Raw genomic sequence first — 21,026 nt, 5'->3', positions numbered from 1 at the left:
CGGGAAGTCAAATTGCTGGCTGTTTCTAGACAATTTATAAAAATGTAACGTTGAAAACAAAGCAATTTAGCAGACGTGGGGGCGCGCTCACGCACATGCCCTTGTATGTTTCAAAACATTGCAACAATTTTTATTTTCTATCACAATACATATGGGGGAAATACACGTTCGTTCTGAACAACATTTCTGCAGTGTAATCAGTAAGTTAACGGTTACAAAAATATTACTTCAGTGCGTCTCTATATCTGCGTGCCTTGCCAATACAGTATGCCAAACACTCCAAACAACAAGTTGTCACTGAAACAAATAAAATACTCTGAATGAAAGCATACCGACAAATACATAACCTGCAAGATAGCATAATCAAGTAAGATAACTGTAATACGTTATATAGTCACACCGGCATTTACGTGATTTTGTCAAACTCCCCTTTCCTGTCAGATCCATCGCCCTCCAAAACCGGCGGCTGCTGCGCATGCGCAGTGAATGTCTTCCTGACTAGCCGGGTTCCGCCATTTTCTACTCAAGATTGAAAGTAACACCAGTCCAGTATTGTTCATCCTAAAAATAAACCACATCTGAGATACTGAAAACAAGTTTTGTTAGCACTCCTTCCGGCATTCAAGAATGGAAGACGAGAGCCACCCAAAAACCCTGTAAGTAGCTGAAAACACAAACCCTGTCAGGTGCTCAGTGAATAACCGCTCAATCTATAGCTCTACTGACACACTTCTATCTAACAGCTAGCTCCAAAAACGACGTCCTTCCAACATTTTTGAAATCATACGCCGTTAGTAATCAATGTTATAATCGGTAGAGTCTCGGTCAATCATCATTTCTCCTTCCTTACAGCAGAAAGGTCGAAAAGCTTTCATCCTTTTTTTTCTGTAGCAGTACATTTGTAGCAGTAGCATGCTTAAGCTAAGCTAGCGGCTAATTAGTCAAACCGGCTATTCATCAAAACATCCAAATGCAAAGCAAATATAATGAGCATAGCTACATTTGAATTGTATTTTATAGGTTATAGTATATGGGTTTAATACGGATCCCGGTAAACTATCATATTCAGTGTCAATGTGTTTGAACGACTATGTCATTGTCTGCTGTTTTAGTAAAGGCCTGTTATCTAATCCTAGGCCTACTGTCTTTTCTAGAGGTATGAATTTTGTGTTTGGCACTGCAATGTAGGATAAAAATCTCTTGCGAAATAACTCCTTGTTGAGCTTTTGCACATAGTTTCAATAGTCTAGTACTGTGAGTAATTTGTGTTCCCTTGCTGAGGTCATTTGGGCATAAACAGACTCACTCAGATCTATGCCTGGCTCATGCCTGTATATAAATACAACTTTTTTTGTGAAACATCTTTAGTAAACGGTTTATTAAAATCAAAGCAAACTTATGTGATGATATGTGCTTGAATTATGCATACAGTTATTGTTTATATTTTCTTAATATGTTTTATCTGCATTTTCAGCTACGTTGGGAATCTTTCAAGAGATGTAACAGAGAACTTGATTCTTCAGTTGTTTACTCAGATTGGGCCCTGTAAAAGTTGTAAAATGATAACAGAGGTAAACATCCATCACAAATTACTTTTTCAAATGTTCCCTGAAATGTTCTTTCATTTTTTCAGTGTAAATGGGTTTGTGTGGAAATGCCTGTCAAACTGTGCATTAGCATTTATATTTGGAATAAATTAGCTTTTAACATGACCCTAAAGCAGCCATATCATTTCTTACGTTATCTTAAAATCCACCAAATCACGACAAAGTATTGAGTCTTCCACACAATACCCATGACTTTGCAATAATATATTTTCCTGGCTTTTCTTCTCAGCAATCCGATAGCAGCAGGAAGGTGAACTCTATTGGATTTTCTGTTTTGCAGCATACTAGCAATGATCCGTATTGCTTTGTGGAGTTCTTTGAACACAGAGACGCCGCAGCTGCTTTGGCCGCCATGAACGGAAGGAAGATTTTGGGAAAGGTATATTTTGTGGCATTGTTTCATTAGACAAGTATAACAAGATGAGTGTGGTTTGAGGTTTATTGTGAACGATTGCAACCCAGAATATCATGTTTCCAAAGATAGTGCCTTCAAGTAGTGTATTTCATTAACAGGAAGTCAAGGTAAATTGGGCGACCACTCCTAGCAGTCAGAAGAAAGACACATCCAGTAAGTTCTTTTGTGTTGTGTATATAGTGTTTTTTTTTTTTCAGGTTAGATTTTTAAAAAAATTTAGTTACATGTCGTCATTCTGCAGATCACTTTCATGTTTTTGTGGGAGATTTGAGCCCTGAGATCACAACCGATGACATCAGAGCTGCATTTGCACCCTTTGGAAAAATCTCGTAAGTTCCCAGAAGTCACACCCTTCGGTGGAATGTATTTTGTCTGAATAATGTCAAGTGGTGCTATATGGTTACTTGAAGCCAGATAATCTCAATATATAATTTTTTTTAACCCGTTTTCCTAAAACCATAAACTGTTTTAACTTAATTTAATTTTTGTTTTAAATTAAACATTCCTAACACATAAACAATTTTTTCACTACAAAAACATAAACATTTACTTTACATTTGTCATTTGTGTTGGAATTAGCAGTAACGAAACCTTTATATAAAATGCATGTCACCAGGTTTGTCACAGCAGTTGAGAATAGGAAGTCGTAGCATTTTAGAGACCGTAATTTTGGTTTAAATTGAATTGCATTGATGATTTTAATTGTCCCATAATGGGTTTAATCAGCAAGCACGAGGCCTTATAGTCAATACTGTGTGTTCGGATCGATCTTTTGTAAAGTGCACCTTAAAAAAAGTTTCATCACTAATCTCCACTGCTTTTCTGAAATTGGTAAGTATAGTTTTGATTTACCTAAAAAGTAACATTTTAGTTCTCAACACAAAAAACATGATACACTGCTACTCTGCAAAATTTTCAGAGTCTCCTTTAGCTCTGAGTGTCAGTTAATAGAGCTCTGGTTATTTTACAGAAATGCTCATAGGATTGGACAGGAGCTTGAAGGCTAACAGCAAGGAACTGTGCACTCTGGGAACTCAGATGTAGATTTTTTTCTATTTACTCTTTGCTTTTCATATTTGTATACTGCAGTATTTTCCTATTAACGCTGACGTAGTGTAGACTTTTAACAAACCTCAGATAATTCATGAATATTTGCTTGTAAAAATTGTTTTATGATGGTTTTCCTAGTTGTGTTGATAGTTTGATTCTCCTAAAATTCTGAAAATGTTAATTTCTCGAAATTTGCAGCTTCCCAAACTCCATATTGGTGGTAAAGAATTGACCAGGAAAAATAAAGAAATCTGTTAACAGGCCATGTATGCCGTTTAATTCCTTTTTCTCTTTTGATATTTCTATGTACTCTTGAGTAGAATTAGAAACAGCTGTTGAAGTTAGGAATGCATGGTAATGACATTGATGATATGAGAAATTAAGATGACGTTTGGATCATTATGTTGTGTCACAGGAAAAGTTGAAATCTTTGCAGGAACTTTTAAATATATATGCAGTAGAGTAGGTTGCATGACTTTGTACTTGTTTTTTATCTCATGTATTTTTCTTTTAAGTACCAGTAATCAAGAAAATATTATGCAGAAGTTGTTAGTGTAAAGGTTTTTTTTAAGAGTAATTTAGGATATTTTAACAGTGTCTTTCAGTACAGTACAGTGTGTGTGTGGTTCCTTTCTTTTTGAGATCTTCTAGCAAGCCGTCAGAAGACTGACTTTACCGTCATTACGTTTTTCTTGCAGGGATGCACGAGTGGTGAAGGATATGACAACAGGGAAATCAAAGGGGTATGGATTTGTGTCCTTCTATAACAAACTGGTAAGGCTCCAGTACAGGAACACAGAGTGAAGGTTATTCTATTTCTGTTTACTACATTTCATATTATAGCTGTAGTATTACAGATATTCAACCTACTGGAATGAGTCAGACTGTTAGAGTTGTTTTCTGTTTGTAAGATTTTAGTCAGTTTAGTAGTAGTAGTAATTAAAAGCCAGCTAAAGACATTTATGTGGGTAGTTCCTAATTATAAAGAGGAACTAATGAAAGTCTAGAAGTGGTGCTGAGAGATTATATATTGGTTTTGCTTTAAGTTTACGACTGTTTGTTAAATCTATCGTTTCTTCTTTTCTAGGATGCTGAGAATGCCATAGTACACATGGGGGGTCAGTGGCTTGGTGGACGGCAAATCCGGACTAACTGGGCAACTCGGAAACCTCCAGCCCCCAAGAGCGTGCAAGACAGTAAGCCGGATTTTAATACGTTCTCGTTTTTTGCTTACCGCCTTAAGAGTTGAGATGAATTAACATGGCTCTGTTGGGGGAACTTTTAGACAGCTCCAAGCAGCTGAGATTTGATGAGGTGGTGAACCAGTCGAGTCCTCAGAACTGCACAGTGTACTGCGGTGGCATTCAGTCAGGTCTCACAGGTACGTCTGCGCTTGCCCTTTTACTTTCTCCTTCTGAATACTCGCTCTTTGTGCACTGTCATGTGACTTGGCGATGTTCTCTTCAAACAGAACACCTTATGCGACAGACGTTTTCTCCTTTCGGGCAGATAATGGAGATCAGAGTTTTTCCAGAGAAGGGTTATTCTTTTATCAGGTATCATTCAGCTACACTTGTTTTAAGGTTTCTTTTTATTTAGACAATTTGTCCACTGTGTGTAATGCGAAATGTTGTGGAAGCACCGAATTACAAGACATTAGTGGTTACTAGTAAAGGCTGATTTCTAGAGCAATCTAGATTCATTTGTACATAATAATAGTAAGGATGTAGTCATGGAAAATGCAAAATACCAAAACTGAAAAAGCTAAATGTCAGCCTAATATTTTACTATTTTCCCAACAGGGGGCAGCAAAAAAAAAAAAATCTGTCAACTCCTTAGCGTTCTTATACATCTAAGCCTTCGGGGAAATAAATAAATATTCAAAAGTTTGTGGTCAGTCAATAATTTTTTTTTTTAGAGCAAAGACATTAAATTGATCGGTAGTTACAGTGAAGACATTAATATTTTTCTTTAAAAGCAGCAATAATGTTTTTTTGCATTGTTAAAAATAAGAAATATTTCTAGTTTCTGTTTAGGTTTAATTAGAAACATGGGTGACAGACAGTCCTTCAGATTTTTTTTGTAAACAATAGGATTGCTGTGTTCTTCACATTTCTTCATACACCAGCATCATTTTCTCTCAGGTTCTCCTCTCATGAAAGTGCTGCTCACGCCATCGTCTCAGTGAATGGTACCACCATCGAAGGTCATGTTGTGAAATGCTACTGGGGCAAAGAGTCACCCGACATGGCCAAAAATGTCCAGCCGGTAATTAGTTTTATTGATTATCATAGGCTTATTTGAACGTGTTATTAAATCCTTCCCATACAGTCATTATGTCAGACGAGTGTGTGATTTTTCACCTGTACACACAAGTTAAGCTCAAGTTGTTGATGCTGCGTTCACAGATGGAGTACGGTCAGTGGGGACACTGGAATCAAATGTACAGCAATCCTCAACAATATGGTCAGTACATGACAAACGGCTGGCAAGTGCCGTCCTATGGAATGTACGGGCAAACATGGAACCAGCAAGGATTTGGTGTGGAGTGAGTTTTCATGTATTTTTGTGTGTGTAATGTATCATGTTGTACCCGTGCAGAAGTTGAAAATGTTTACACCCACTTTTTGTTGTTCCAGACAATCACAGTCCCCGGCCTGGGTGGGAGGTTTTGGGACGCAACCCTCTCAGGCTCAGCCTGGCCCAGTGATGAACCAGGCTAACTTTGGCATGGCTGGATACCAGACACAGTGATCGGATCTTGGTTCTACATAACACACGGCTCTCACTTCTTTAGAACCTGCTCTCATAGGGAGGGTTGCTAAAGACTCATAGGTGCACATCATCTTTTTCCCCACAACCATTGGATCTGGAAGCAGGAACTGCTTTATTGTAAAGCTTCAAATATAGATTAAAGAGGCAATTGAGACGAGCGCCTTCAATGGAAATCTGAGTTCATTTACAAGATTTGTTCCTGTTTTAGTGGAATTGGAGAAGATATGTTGTATCTCTTGCCCCATCCCCACCCTTTTTTACTGCATATCTTGAGGAAAACTGCAGATTTTTTTTTTTCCCCCCTAAATCCCAACTTCAGGAACTTTACAGGTGCATTGCAGAAAGCCCGTGATGTAAATGGTTTTTGAACTACGTATTTTCTTCTTTCACCCCCTTCTTCCGAAATAGCTGATCATGCATTTGCTTGTTCATTACAGTTATGGACTTAGAATTTTGTATAAAAACACAACAAACAGCCAAAAAAAAAACTTTCATTCTGCATTCTGACTTGGCAAACAAATGTAAGTAAAGGCACTTTTTGGGGGTTCATTGGACCTGTGTCTTGTAAATGTTGACGTGTAAATGAATTTCTATGTGCAGTGGTGTATATTTAATCCACAATAGCTCCCCGTTCTCCGTTCCTAGAGCTCTTTGATACTGTGTGTATAATGTATCTTTTTACTCCAATTTACAGACAGTGAAATCTCTCCCGTTCACTATGGAGAAAGGGTCATAATGGCCATACCTGTATATATCTTTTGATATCTTGGCCTGGAATAAGGGTTTCAAAGCATGCGCTCTACTTGACGGACTTTTGCAGAACTAATGCAGCGTATGTTAGACAAATGTTACGTGTGTGACTGACATTTACAAGCAAGCCTTAATTTTTGCTCAGTCACATATTTCAGTTAAACACTTTGAGACCCCCGTAGAGAGCTGTACGATTTATTTTAGAGCCTACTGTAAATTTCTCCCTTTGCTGTTTTAACAAATATGCGTGCCATTTTTGAGTAGCCAGAAAAAAAGGATTGGATTTTTTTTTTTTTTTTTTTTTCCTCCGGGGATGTTAAGGAATTGCATGTTTCAAACCATAATATTGAGGTTGCTCAAAGCATTGAATGTAAAAGGCAGAAATGTTTGAATACAATTTAGCATTTCGAGTTCTCTTTTTAGTCTAAATGAGTCTCAATAAATGAACCATTGGACAAGAAGGTCTTGTCTCTCTCTTTGTCTCTCTGAATTACGGTCCATTACAACAGAGTAAGTAACAATTTGCTTTTGCCATTTGAGTTATTTATTTGCTTGTTATTTTCACTTAGGATAGAGAAATATTACATATAAACATCTTTTACAGATTATACTATGCTAGTATAGAACTATACTAGTCTGTGTATACACTGTTTCTCACTATAAAATACATTTACAAGAGATTCATATCAAAGTGAAATTAAGGAAGTCATCTTTAAAAGTATATATTAACTTTCCAAAGAGCGTAATACACATTGCATGATGACCTTTCATAACAATATGTTAAATGTAACACGTTGACTCTATTCTCACTAAATGTAGCCCCGCAGCGAAGTTTCCATGCTATATGATTGGAAAGAATCTTAGCCATGAGATTGCAGGAGAATTTGTTTCATAACTAATAGTCAAGAAAATGAATTCTTCAATAGTAAGGAAAGCCTGAAGAATAGTTATTATTAGCCTGATACGGTTTCAAGAGAGTGTATTTTACACGCAATACATCAATTACACTGACTCACACTAATCAAGCTTAAAAGTGGAAGATAATCAAAATGTCTATCGTATTACCTCTTTTTCACCTCTTACAAATACCACAGTAACTGTAAGTAAAACACTCAGTGTGGAGAACTGATACATTTCTGTGCCGCTGGTAACAGTACTACGTCTATTCTACAGTAATACCTTCCTCTCTACGGTCACATTCTGAGTCTGTTTATCCACAGACCAGGCTTAAATGAAGCCAATTATTAGTCAGTTTGAAACAGGTTTTGATGCGTCAGTGGCGCTGAGGTGCAGAACTACTGTTCTCAGTGACGACTGGCCATCCGACGTCTGGGTACAAACGATTCCTCATATTCCCCATTGGGCCAGCTATGGACCAGGGTGCTGGTCCCTGAGCCAAAGCTCTTTCCAGGTTTACTTGAATATTCCCTCCTGAAGCCGGTCTTGATTCCTGTCACAATACAGCAGCATGGCTTTATGTATTTGCTACAAAATATGCGTGGTTCAAGTATTTAACACTCTAAAATCATTTAGTTGACTGAAATCGCTGGAAAAAGTGTGATTTTATAACTTCTATAGATCTAAAAACTCACATCATCTCTAGTCATCTGCCTATCCATGTCTGTGTTGAATGTTTGAAGTCTCATTTTCTCCATGATAGCATCTACTTTGGACAATATAGTGATCACAGCATTTTCAAGCTGAGCAACTTTGTGAACCAGCCTGGAATGGAAAGGCAAAAATAAACACAAGACATCAAGTCAGAAATGCGCTTACAGCCTGAAATGTATGCACATCCGAAGGCATGCAAATTGAATTTGAATAGTGTTGTTACTGTTAACTAAAACTGAAAAATGGAATAAAATACACATCTATGAGAAACCCAATAATTCTGAACACAAACCTCTGAAAGGCCTCTGGAGGAACTGTCTTCTCTCTGTGGTCCTCTGCTGACTCAACGCTGTTTTCAAGATTACGAAGCTCTTTATTGAGTGCTTCCTAATAAAAAAATAAATACATGAAAAACATTTACTCCATATTACATTAGTTTCACAAGAAACATGAACTTGCCAAGACTGCCCAATTAAAATAAAAACCAAACACACCCTTTTTTCCTCCAGCTCTCGTTTCATTCTCTCCTGCTCCTGAATGTCCAAAGTCTGGTTCCCATCTTGGTCAAATCTGGAGAAAGCGGCTGAGATCTCATGGTCAGCATGACCCATTCTGAAGTGCGGGACACACAACCAGAACACATGAGCTCTCCTGCGCTGCCTCACGTGAATGTGCTAGTCTTTCGCCTCGCACTTACTCTTTCAAAGCATCCCTGAAATCTTTAAACCGCAGCTCACTCGAACCTGAATCCAGGGCTTTCTGAACATCAGAGATCTTTTCCTTTTTAAGTTTTAGTTTCACGAAAGTTCTCTCATAACTCTGAAATGAATCAATCAAATCACAGCAGTGTTTCTGTAGCATTACGCAGCTTTCCAAATGTAAATTTGTAGATGCATCTACAGCATGCACAGGCACGCGACTCACCTGTTTGATGAGATCTGCAATCTGGAACTCATTTTTCTGAGAAGCGAGTTCTGACTTCACCTCAGAGTACGTGTCATTGATGATGGCCAGAAACATGTTCTGTTCAATTCAGTTCAATTTATGAGGTTAAACCACTTATTATTTTAGATCAATTACTTCATCACACGCACATAAAGAACTTACCAGTAACACAAAGAAGACAAAGAACACATAGGAGAAAAAATATATTGGTCCAAGCACTCTGTTTGCCCTGTCAATGGCGTCGTAATCAAAATCCCCAAGGATGATTCGAAACTGTGTGAAACTGCAGAGAGGAAAAGTAAAAGATTCTGAATGACCCAACAACAACAAAACAAACCGTTCAAAAAAAATGTTTTACATGTTTCACCCTTACATGCACTTGTTAAATGTGCTGAATGTTTGAACTTCCATTCCGAAGAGCAGGTAACCCAGCTGAGCGTATGCAAAGAACACAATGAAGAACATGATGGCGAATCCGAAGATGTCTAATGCACAGCGAGCAAGGGTAGATGTGAGCTGGGTCATCGTTTTGTTGAAACTGATGTACTTGAAGATCTGCAAATTAAAGACATTAAAATGAATATTCACGATTAAACCACGTTTTTTTTGTTTACATGATACGTGTGTGTGCACAACGTATATTACGCGTATATAAATATATACAAATATATACATGTGAATGTTTATGTAAATATTTTCAAAATGTATACTATGTAATAAATATACGCAGTACACACGCATGTATTACGTAAACAAAATCTTTCATTTTTTATCCTATATTTTATTTTAAACTTCACCTCACATATGTAATTACCTTAATCCAAGCAAAAAACAAATTTACTGCATTCATGTTGTTGTACTGAGTTTGCCAAAATGCCAGAAACTCAAAATCAGCATAGATGTCAGGTTGTTCTAGAAGGTTTCCAAGTAAGTTATCTACTTTGATGGTTCGAAACGCACTGAAGACTATTGCCACCACAGCAAGCTGTTAAAAAAGCACACACTTACTGTTAGAGTCTGCTTTTGTCAAACAATGTCTACCAAGTTATATGATGACTTGTTGATTATTATGATCATTTGATACTGAAGCGATCTGTTTTCCTCCTACCAGTATGACCACTATATCGAGTATGTTCCAGATGCTGTTGAAATGAGACAGTTTGTGGATTCGGAATTCCAGAATCTCCTCCACAATGTAATAGAGTACGAAGACGCAGAACAAGATCTCACAGCCGATGATGAAGAAATCCCACGTGGTGACGTAACGGATCAGCTTCACAGTACGGATCTGGTAGGAAGGAATTGCTCCACCGGTGGCGGGAAATTCAACCACTAATCTGAACAAAGAAGAAAACAATTCTTTATTTATTTATTTTTTTATGTAATGCAGCAAGAAAATAATAAATTACATCAGATTAATATTTTAGATTATTTTAAGATTTGGTTTTATGGATTTCATATTTTTGCCAAAAATAATAATAATATAAATATTTTATGTATAATAAATATATGAGTTCGGTGCAAAATATCAGTGCTGTCAAACAATTAATCGCATCCAAAATAAACGTTTTTGTTTGCATCATATATGTAATATATGTGGGTACTGTCTATATACACACACACACACACCTGAACCTGTATGTATATAATTAAAAATACGTATTCATAGAATTTATAATACATTTATAAATATATTTAATATAATATAAGCGTAACATATTTTTCTTAATTGTACACATTCATGTGTGTTTGTGTATATCTATATACACATAATACACACAGCACACACAAATTTATTATGTAAACTTATTTTGATTATTATCCATTATTATTGATATTATTGATTTCGGGCAAGCACCGTATAACGCAGAAGAGATTGATGTTTGCGTTGTATGCAGTAAAGTCAATGAAAAGAACCCGAGTTCCACGATCGAGCCACAGGTAGTCTTTGAGGTCCGCCAGGATAGCCGCGCTCTCGTCTTTGGTTTTTGCCAGGTCTTGATAATATCCTGCTCCGCTGTATGTGGTCAGTAACCCCCAGTGATTCGAACCTTTGATCTCCTTTTCTGAGTGGTACTGCCAGCTGAAGAATAATGAGATTCTATTCAATAAATAAACACAACTCCACCCCCGAAGCGAGAAATACGACTGCCGCTAATCACAAATGTCACTCACGCTGTTCCGTTGATCAGTCCAAACGCGCTGTCATCCTCCTTCTTGTCGCTGTACACGTCAAAACAATCAGCGATCTCCTGCTGGAAGTCTTGATGCACCTTGCAGGAGTTGTTCTTCACTTTGAGCTGTCGAATGCGAGGGACTCCTAACAGCATGTTCTCGTAGTAAATGAAGGATTGATTTTCATTTGGAAGAGGCTCGTTGTTATACCACTTTGTCCAGTACAGGCTGTCGAGTAACGGGCCCTCCATGTACTGCAGAGAGGATCAAATATGATAGTCAGAGGGACCGTACTGTACTGTAACGATGCTGTACTGGATGAAGGGAAAGCATTATGAGGATGTTTGTATTTCTACATAAACATACTTAAAATCAAAACATTTAAATACTTATGTGTGACCCTGGACCACAAAACCTGTCTTAAGTACATTTAAGTACGGGTACATTTGTAGAAATGGCCAAAAATGCATTGTGTGGGTCAAAATTTTACATGCTTCTTTTATACCAATATTAGGATATTAAGTAAAGATTATTCGTAACAAATATATCAAACCTTAATTTCTGATTAGTAATATGCTCTGCTCATTAAGGCGAGTTACTCAATATTTAATTTGCACCCTCAGATTCCAGATTTTCAAATTGTTTATATAATAAGTTTAGATTATAATAGCATAGTAATTTAAACGCGTTTTAAACCTAAAATAAATACATTTAAAACATTACAAATGAATCATTAACATTGAATCGCATAATGAATCGCAAAAGTATTATTATGTTATATGAAATTAATTTATATCATGAACGATATTAGCGACATCCAAAATGTGCAATTTGTGTTGGAAGAAATTGCGCTTAAAAATGACCAGAAAACGGGATGTATTATTAAAATTATTTCGTAATTATCACAAGTAGTAAATATATTTAATAATACATATTTTCAGAATCAGGATTTTAAAGGATATTTATCTGTATATTTTCCTTCACATCTGAATAGGACAAACTCACTGTCCAGACATCATTCATGCTGCCGATGGTGGAAAAGCTGAGTCCACTGTCACCAGGTAAGTTCACAAAGAGATCGGTCATCGCTTTCGTGTAATAGTAGGTGGCGCTGCTGGTCATGCCGTAGGTCACTGCACGAGAACGGGATTACAGTCAGTCAACAATCACATCACTTATTGAGCTTTGCACAGACGCGCTACGCCATTCAGCATCGCACAGATAAAGGACATCGATTCATTCAAGTTTGATCCATTAGCAGTGCTCACGTCATCAAAGCTGCCGAGGGTTGTTTGTCTGAGCACACAAATAGCCCCCTTCAACAATGTGACTCCAGCACAGACAAAGCCGCAATTGCCTGACCTGAGCTCTTATCAGCACGGTCCCGCTTGTGTTCCTTTCAGGCCTAATTCTCCATTGAACAATGCAGTGTTTTAACACAGGGGAGCAGGAGGCATTTCATAACGAGCACTTAGGCCGATACACATCTCTGGATCACAATGGAGCGCAACATAATAGAAAACCATGAGACGGCATGGAGCACAATCAAAAAGACAAAAGAGCAAGCTATAACACTACAGCAATTTTACATTTATACATGCTGATGCCTTAATGGATAATCCGATCTCAATATTCACGGTTCTGTATTTATCCATTATCAATAATCAATACAGTGGTTTCAAACCTCAAACAGATGCTTGCGCAACAGGTCACCATTCAGAAAAACAAAACAAAAGGTCTACTATAAATATAACAATAAGCTAAATACTTACACAGGCACAGGTCCACAAGGAAAACAATGTAGATGAGCAGTTCTTTGAGGTTTGCTTTGACATTGAGCTCAGGATTCTCCTTCGTGTCCTTTCTTAGAGCTGTTCCCCACAGTCCTACCGAACCAAAACGAACATGTTTTAAAATATATTCACATTTATTTATTTCTTATTAACTTTAAATAACAATATAGAAAAAAAAAACAGAAATGTTCAAATATTACAACTTTACGTTGACATTATTTCACTTGTAATGCAATAAAAGTCAAGCTTAGACATTTGTAATTTGTGCAGGAAGAAAATGTATGATACTGAAATAATTAAATATAGTATTACTGTAATATGAAATAATAGCAACAACAACATCATAATAAAATATAATTATAGTATTACTAAAATATTCTTCAAATATTAAAACAGTATTATTTAGCATAATAAAATAAATACATAAAGGCCTGGTTTCATAGATAGGACTTATAGTAAACCAGGATTAGGTCACAGTTCAAGTAGGACATTTAAGTAAAAAAAAAAAAACAATAATAAAAATTACTTGTGGGCATCTTAAGACAATACAAAGGCACTGTTATATTTATCAGTCAGTGCACTTTCTTTCAGTTAAAACACCTCAGACTCAGTATTTTCGTCCTGGACGAGGCTTAAGCTTTGTCTGAAGTAAAACACATTATGGTAAACCGAGAACGCACGTTTCTTCCCTCACCTTTGACGGCTCTCAAGAGAAAAGAGCAGCATCCAGACTTCTTCTCCTCTGAGGGGTTTGCTCGCGCTTTATCTTCAGCTAGATACGGGTTGGGCAGACTGAGCTGGTTCGTGTTCTCCAGAGAGCTGTGGAACACGGGCTGAGGGTTATACACGGTGCTGATGGGGTGCCTGAGGGCCGCAGGAGAGCCGCTGTAGGCCTGATTCACCCAGCCTCCTTTCCCAAAGTTTTCCATCTCGCACGCCGCTGTGCTGCCCAGCTGATTCTCTGCCCGGTTATTGAGGCGTTGCATTGTGGTGAATGAAGAGGTGGATTTAACGGGAAGCTTTTGGAGGAGAAGAGTCTCTACCTGTATTTATACCTTTCCCGTCGAATCCGCTAAAACAGAGCGCAGCGCAAGGAGGGGCTCGTCTTTTGTTCACAGATCCATTAAAAAAACAATCCCACCATTATGAAAACCTCCTAGAAGAGCGCAATACAGACATAATGTGCATTTGCGTCACATTGGTACAGCTTTCATAATAAAGATGCACGGAAATGGTCATTCAATTGAAATTGAAAACAATTGATTGAAATATTCAAATATTTTAGCCTACTTTATATTTATTTTTTATATTAGCAGTGTCTGTTCATTATGTGTAGCTTACTCAGCTTTTTACTCAGCTATATATATATATATATATATATATATATATATATATATATAAGAACCATTGATCATATATATATATATATATATATATATATATATATATATATATATATATATATATATATATATAAGATCAATGTTTCTTTAATTAAAATATATTTTATTTGCTCAATCCCGCAAAATATTCATTTAAAATACCTGTATATAAAGACAAAGACTGCTGTTGAAAGATGAGGGAAGATTTTTATAAGTAGCGAAGATATAAAAACAACTGCATTGCTTTTCCTATTCTCTAAAATCTCCCGAGATGCCCTAGCACCCCCCTGTGGTACCTCGGGAGTTTATACATGGCAAGGAAGCATCAGACTTGAGGATGGCTTCTTACGTAAATAACTTGGATGTCATGTTAATATTTGCGAGATTTAATTTGCTGAAATGAAAACGAACGATGTCTTGGCCTCAAGCGTCCTATGCAAAACGCAAGGAAGTGCCTCAGTTGATGGCGATCATGACAGGATGATTGGTCGTAATGACAGCTGAGGCTAAACGGATTAAGACGGGTGTTTCTAGCTTCGTGTAGCCTACACGCTTTCGACCGAGCACTGGCCGTTCACGCCTCATTAGCGCCGAAAAGACACGTTATACACAGTCACTGGACAGCAAAGAGTTTAATCTCTTCTCTAAATTAGGAGGCTATGAGGACTGTCCTGGTCCAGTGTGAGCCGCTCTGTCTGAAAATACACGTTGTTTTCTTTCCGCTGGGGTCCTTCAACCCAGAATGCTGGACCTTTTAGTGATTCAAAGTATGTGGTGAATCTAAATAAATGTAATCGAGATCGCTTTCCTCTTATAAAGTGTCTTTGTAAACAGCGCAAAAGGTGCCGATTCCGCCGTGACGTCACTCGGTCCTTTAAACGTTGTTTATGGGCTGCTTTCACCGAGCTGTCGTTTGTCTCGGGCTTATCTTGAGACACAGAGGTGTAATGTGTTTATCTGTCCGGTGTGCGGAGAGATTTTATACTAAATCTGCTGCAAAATTGAGAAAAATGTGTGCACATCATTACAGATGTTTTTTGTTGTTGTTTTCGTACAGTGTAGGAGAAAAAACCCTATATATATATATGTGTGTGTGTGTGTGTGTGTGTGTATATATATATATATATATATATATATATATATATATATATATATATATATATATATATAGAGAGAGAGAGAGAGAGAGAGAGAGAGAGGCCTATATGAAACAAAGGCCTATATATATAACTATTTATAACAAATATTATATATAACAGATAAGTAAAAAAACTGATGTCATTTTCATAAATCATGTTTTTATTGTGTTAATTAGCTGTATTGTTTTTAGTTATTATTATTTAATCAAAACAACCAATTTGATTGATATTAAAAAGGATTAATAAGTTAAAATGTTAATATGTAAAATATTCAAAAGAAATGTTTAAAATTAAGTCAAGATTAAACCTTGGTGTTTAACTTATCTTGTGGGGGTTTTTATTAGGTAACTGCATTATGTATGTTTATGTATATGTTTACTACAGATCAAAACACTTCACCTACTGTACAAAAAGATTATAAAGTTGTTGTTGTTATTATTATCATTTTTATAAATGGTTAGATAATTATAATCATTTTCTTATACATTATTATATTATATTATTATTATTATTATTATTATTATTATTAGCCTGCTGTATTCATTTTTTCTTTTTTGTACACCAAATAACAATAAAAAATGAAACAACAATTTAGCTTGCTATTTTGGCAAAATATTTATTTTTTTAATGCTTTTGCAGCTTTGATTGAACGCACTATACAAAAAGATTTGATACAAAGTAATGAAAAACTCAAACATCTGACTTCGAACATGTCTGATTAAATATTTTCTACAGTTGCCCAGAAAACGTCCTTTTTGCATCAATTAAAGCAACTATACTCCTAGAATGAGTGAGACCCTAATAAAGCTAATCATTTGATTTCCAGAACCAAAAACATAAAATATTACACAGTAATACAAACATATTGCCGTATCTATGTTCAGAAAGATACAAGTGAACACACCATTGCTTATCAGTCAGTGAGAGCTTAAAGGCTTTCGTAGTGGTAGGAGAAGGAGGAGTGCATACAGTCATTTTCCACAGGGGAGTTATAGCGCACAAAGCAAGAATAGGTCTCTGGCTGTAGGCCGTCAAACTGTAGATCCAGCCAGTCTTTCTGAGGAGCTGCGTGTCTGCTGGCATCATTTAGGATTCTGTTGAGGGCCATAATGTAGCTCAGGGCCATCTGCAGCGTCTCATATTTGGAGAGTTTCTTGTCCTGACCCCACTGAGGAACCACTTTGCGGAGGCGGTCGAATGCGGTGTTCAGGCCCTGCATCCTCTTCCTCTCTCGAGCGTTGGCCGCCATCCTCCGCCGCATGGCACTCTCAAACTTCTCTGGGTCTCTGGAGTCCGACTCCGACCCTGAATCTGCACAGCTCGGGCTGCGGGGCTTCATGACTCCGGGGCTAAAGGTCCTCAAAGGCCGGTGGTGGTCTCGTAAACGAGGTGGAAAATTTACTCAATGTTCCTCTTGTTCGTGTAGTGAAGTAAATCCAGATAGAAGTGCTTCTGCTCTGCCATAGGGATGGCTGATGCTTATATAGAGTATTAACAGGTGGCAGCAGGTGGAGCCCCACCCGTATTGCTTCATCCAAACATCCATTATTATTAATGAAACACACATATCCAACAGCAGGACTAGAGCACTCGAACTAGCTCCCCAGCCCCAACCCCCATTAACTCAAACTTTAATGACATTCCAATTAACTTTGGCTGGTCTATCACTGAAACCATGCGTTACAAACATAGATAACTTACCATCTGGCCAGGGCCACTGCATCAACCAGGGGTGGATGACAAGGACCATTACCTAATTAAAAAGTGCATGCATCTTTAAGCAAACATGACATCTTTGCATTTCTGTTTTTGCCTGTATGGAATCATATATAAACTTGTGAAAATTAAGTTTGCATGTTTAGTAGATTGGAAGCAAACTGAAGACAGAACCATACGAAAAACATTTCTAGCACAATAAATAATTGATTAAAGTGACAGCGACAGACAGAAGTCTTCGACAAGCTGTCTATCTCAATCTGTTCAGTGTGAATCTAATGAAACGGGCAGATTCAGTTTCACTGAAAAGCCTGTTGACCGATAAACCCATCATCATTGCTACCTTTAATGGTCCAGTGGTAAGATATATATTTAATGTTTTTAGGTTAATGTAACAAAAAATATTATTTTGCAGCTTTGTCCAGTATAATTAAAAATAAAAGCACAATACAATATTAATTCTATAATTAAGTAAAACAGTTTTAGAAAAATACAGTGCTTCTCTAAGCATCAAGTAGCATTCTATGCTAAATGTGTGATCTAAATGCATACATGACTACATCAGTTTTGTGTACAAAAGATCTCGTCTATAATTCATGCCCCAGCTGAATGTGGTTCAAGCCATATAAGCTCATGCTGTCAGGTCATTTTGCATTGAACAAGTAATTTTGCTGTTCAATTGGGCATATAAGGCCAATCCACTGGTTTGATTTCATTGATTGCAGATTGGCATGGCTGGCCAGCTGCTGCTTGTCTTGTTTAAAGGGCTTGGTCCAGACATGTAGTACAGCCTTGTTTTTCACCCATTCACATGATGGGCTTGTCTGGAAACGGAGGCTGTCCTATGCAAAAATGCCATATGTTACAAGCTAGTCCTGCAACTCTGAGACAGCATTGAGCAGATTAAAGATTTACCCCGTCTTGGAGAGGGGAAAGTGAGAAGGTCTATTGGCGGTTTTAAGGCTTAAGCCAGGATTTTGCAAATCGTGAAGCGGTTACCATTGTTTCCAAAGGAGAAAATGTTCTTCAAGAAATGTGTAATCCTCCGAGCACAAGGAAAAGTGACAATGTATTGCAATGACTCCTACTTAACAGCCTCAGGCCTAAAAGAGAGAATGAGTCTGCCTCAATACTGCTAATGCAAACAAATACTATTACTTTTATCAGTGTGATCTTCCAAAATTCACACGTATGACATTATGACCTCTAAGATATGAGTATAAACTGCTGTATTCATTTAATATTTACTTGTTAAACAAACAACCGCTGAGAAGAAGACAAGGCTAGGCTAAGGTTCACTTCCATCTTGGGAATAGTTTGAGGTTTGCAGACATCAAACACAGACAACACAGACATTTAAAGATATATTTTTTTAATCAAATTTATATAGAAAAGCTGTATTGACCAATGAGGTCATTCAGAAAAGTGAGGCATATTGTGTAAACACTGACCCCCACAGAGGATGAGAATTTAACCCCCACCCCACCAACACCATCAAAATAGGGCATCTGGTGAGATGAGGCTAGTCACTGTAATTAGGTCAAGCAAGGTGCTTGTAATTTCATGCCTATTTGAACCCTTTTTCTCTTCTAGTTATGTTTAATCTTAACTGGTCAGTGAAGCAACGTCTTATTGTAGCTAGTCAGATAGACAAAAGAATCGATTTATTTAAAACTATTATTATTTATGGAAACATATGTACATGCTGTTTGCTTTTTCTTGAAGTAATAATATGTATGTATATATATATATATATATATATATATATATATATATATATATATATATTTGATGCAATTTACATATTAAGTGATTTAAATAATGTGAAATATGTTTCAGATTTCATAAAACAGAAAAAAAGGTAATAAAAAAGAAAATGTTACTTTAGCAGCACGGTTTAATCATAACAGTATTACAGGGTTGTTGCTTTTACTTTGTTTAACATTCAGATGTAGTTTTTACTCTGGGACAATTAAAGATTACACAGAATTAAACACAGAAGAACCTAGACAGAAACAAAAAAACAAAAAAAATACATAACTTTTGTCATGAAACAAAATGAACACATTTAATTACGAATTCAAAATTATTCAAATACATATCACACAAGCAAGCTTTGGTACAAAATGAGCATGTGTATGTACTGTATTTATAATTTATAATTATATGTGTCTGTATGTGTGTGTGTGTGTGTGTGTGTGTGTGTGTCTGTGTGCCCATGTTTTTGTGACATATGAGGACACACATTTGTATAACATGGGTATGACATAGGTATTTCAAGGAGAAGGTGACTTATGATGACTTTACCTCATGTCCCCACTTTTAAAAAAAAAAGGCTTATAAATCATACAGAGTGAGTTTTTAAACTAAAAATGGCTGTTTGCTGTAAGGGGTAGGTTTAGGTGTAGGGTTGGTGTAGGACAATAACACATCCAGTTTTACAGTATAAAAACCATTACGCTTATGTGGAATGTCCCCACAATTCACAAAAACAAACGTGTGTGTGTGTGTGTGTCTAAAAATATGTGGCTACTCACAAATCATTTTCATTATCACTTTGCAGCAATTGCCTTCTTTTTCTTGGGTTTCAGTTTGAAGTACAGAAAAATGACAGCAATGCCAGCGTAAGTGGCCAGAACGCACTGGAACCAAAATATTATATTTTCAGTATGCTATGTAGCGCTAACATACAATAACTGGACTGAACTTTGTTTTTCAAGCAACCACTACATTTACAGTAGTTTACAAACTTGTTGGTTTTAAAATAAAGCAATTTCCAGAGAAAGCTTAGATTATAGGCTATAGGGGATAATGTTAAAGAAAAAATTGCTTTCTCGATAGACTGCAATGGACTAATTAATAAATACTCACATTCCTTCTTCCTGTAATGGTGTATGAATTAAAATATTTGGCAATCCCTGTGAACTGGTGCTGGCTGCCAGCATCGTGCCCTCCCATGGTCCTGCTGTCATACAAAACACAGTGTATATTCTTAATAATTAGTCACTTAAATCTTTAAAATTTGATTTAATATTTCCCACTATGCAGTAAATGTCACTGTTATAGAAATTGGCATGGAGAAATGCAGCTGAGGTTTGAGATCACTGCACCATCACAAGACTCTCATCTTTATTAAACTCATCTTAAGACACATCTAAAAACACACTTTATATAGACTTGCTTCAAAATCCTTGGGAAACTCGATTAGCGATAGGTCTTACCTAAAATGTGAAAATATGATAACCTCAGTCCTTCTTATTCGTGCTCCGCTGCAGTCTTTGTTTACATTATTTTATGATACATATCGCCATCTATCGCCCGTGCAAAAACACGGCAAGATCACACTAAAACATTAGTATCTTCTTCAAACAGCGAACGAGGATGCTTTAGTTTCGTTTTTTTTATGGTTATGGGTTTTTTTAAGTAATACAAATTTATTACAGAAACATTTTTAAGTAACCGCCGTGCGATATTTGTAATTGTTGTTTTGGAGACAAGCTAATCGTTTTGTTGTAATTGTAAATTTTTTAGAACAATGTTTTAAATAATTTTTTTCTATATATATATATATATATATATATATATATATATATATATATATATATATATATATATATATATATATATATATATATATATTGATTTCTTCAAAAAATAAAACGCAAACA

The 21,026-nt window shown here is 36.5% G+C and overlaps 3 protein-coding genes across 12 annotated transcripts; 1 reads left to right on the top strand and 2 right to left on the bottom strand.

The window, feature by feature from the left end:
- Positions 1 to 494: 494 nt before the first annotated feature.
- Positions 495 to 7,058, top strand: tial1 (TIA1 cytotoxic granule-associated RNA binding protein-like 1). 7 transcript variants are annotated; one of them, XM_043254630.1, is made up of 12 exons: positions 495 to 656; positions 1,475 to 1,571; positions 1,888 to 1,986; positions 2,121 to 2,175; positions 2,264 to 2,351; positions 3,771 to 3,846; positions 4,160 to 4,268; positions 4,358 to 4,453; positions 4,544 to 4,628; positions 5,217 to 5,340; positions 5,481 to 5,620; positions 5,712 to 7,058. In XM_043254630.1, the coding sequence occupies exons 1-12, from the start codon at positions 628 to 630 to the stop codon at positions 5,824 to 5,826; spliced, it is 1,113 nt and encodes a 370-aa protein (XP_043110565.1). In that variant the 5' UTR covers positions 495 to 627; the 3' UTR covers positions 5,827 to 7,058. The 7 variants fall into 7 exon arrangements, with proteins under 7 accessions (XP_043110565.1, XP_043110564.1, XP_043110567.1 ...); XM_043254629.1 differs by having other exon boundaries at positions 496 to 656; positions 1,837 to 1,986; XM_043254632.1 differs by lacking the exons at positions 495 to 656; positions 1,475 to 1,571 and adding an exon at positions 2,993 to 3,062 and having other exon boundaries at positions 1,900 to 1,986.
- Positions 7,059 to 7,135: 77 nt separating this feature from the next.
- pkd2l1 (polycystic kidney disease 2-like 1) lies at positions 7,136 to 14,163 on the bottom strand. Its single transcript, XM_043254627.1, has 15 exons — positions 13,816 to 14,163; positions 13,101 to 13,214; positions 12,334 to 12,461; positions 11,329 to 11,582; positions 11,012 to 11,236; positions 10,262 to 10,490; positions 9,968 to 10,138; positions 9,527 to 9,708; positions 9,316 to 9,436; positions 9,133 to 9,231; positions 8,906 to 9,027; positions 8,703 to 8,820; positions 8,501 to 8,595; positions 8,190 to 8,319; positions 7,136 to 8,047 (listed from the first exon to the last, which is right to left on the bottom strand). The coding sequence occupies exons 1-15, from the start codon at positions 14,105 to 14,107 to the stop codon at positions 7,871 to 7,873; spliced, it is 2,457 nt and encodes an 818-aa protein (XP_043110562.1). The 5' UTR covers positions 14,108 to 14,163; the 3' UTR covers positions 7,136 to 7,870.
- Positions 14,164 to 16,238: 2,075 nt separating this feature from the next.
- Positions 16,239 to 20,666, bottom strand: atoh7 (atonal bHLH transcription factor 7). Of its 4 annotated transcripts, none has more exons than XM_043254743.1 (4): positions 20,580 to 20,641; positions 20,230 to 20,323; positions 17,344 to 17,395; positions 16,239 to 17,099 (listed from the first exon to the last, which is right to left on the bottom strand). In XM_043254743.1, exon 4 carries the CDS (start codon positions 16,979 to 16,981, stop codon positions 16,571 to 16,573), a length of 411 nt encoding a protein of 136 aa, XP_043110678.1. In that variant the 5' UTR covers positions 16,982 to 17,099; positions 17,344 to 17,395; positions 20,230 to 20,323; positions 20,580 to 20,641; the 3' UTR covers positions 16,239 to 16,570. The 4 variants fall into 4 exon arrangements, with proteins under 4 accessions (XP_043110678.1, XP_043110677.1, XP_043110679.1 ...); XM_043254744.1 differs by lacking the exons at positions 16,239 to 17,099; positions 17,344 to 17,395 and adding exons at positions 19,242 to 19,363; positions 19,896 to 20,000 and having other exon boundaries at positions 20,580 to 20,666; XM_043254745.1 differs by lacking the exons at positions 16,239 to 17,099; positions 17,344 to 17,395 and adding exons at positions 19,242 to 19,363; positions 19,896 to 20,000 and having other exon boundaries at positions 20,230 to 20,320; positions 20,580 to 20,644.
- Between the last annotated feature and the right edge of the window lie 360 nt (positions 20,667 to 21,026).

This window comes from Puntigrus tetrazona, chromosome 13 (genome assembly GCF_018831695.1).
Source record: "Puntigrus tetrazona isolate hp1 chromosome 13, ASM1883169v1, whole genome shotgun sequence".
Lineage (NCBI taxonomy): Eukaryota > Metazoa > Chordata > Actinopteri > Cypriniformes > Cyprinidae > Puntigrus > Puntigrus tetrazona.
Note: the sequence above shows the minus strand (reverse complement) of the source record. Positions and strands in the feature narration are given on the sequence as shown.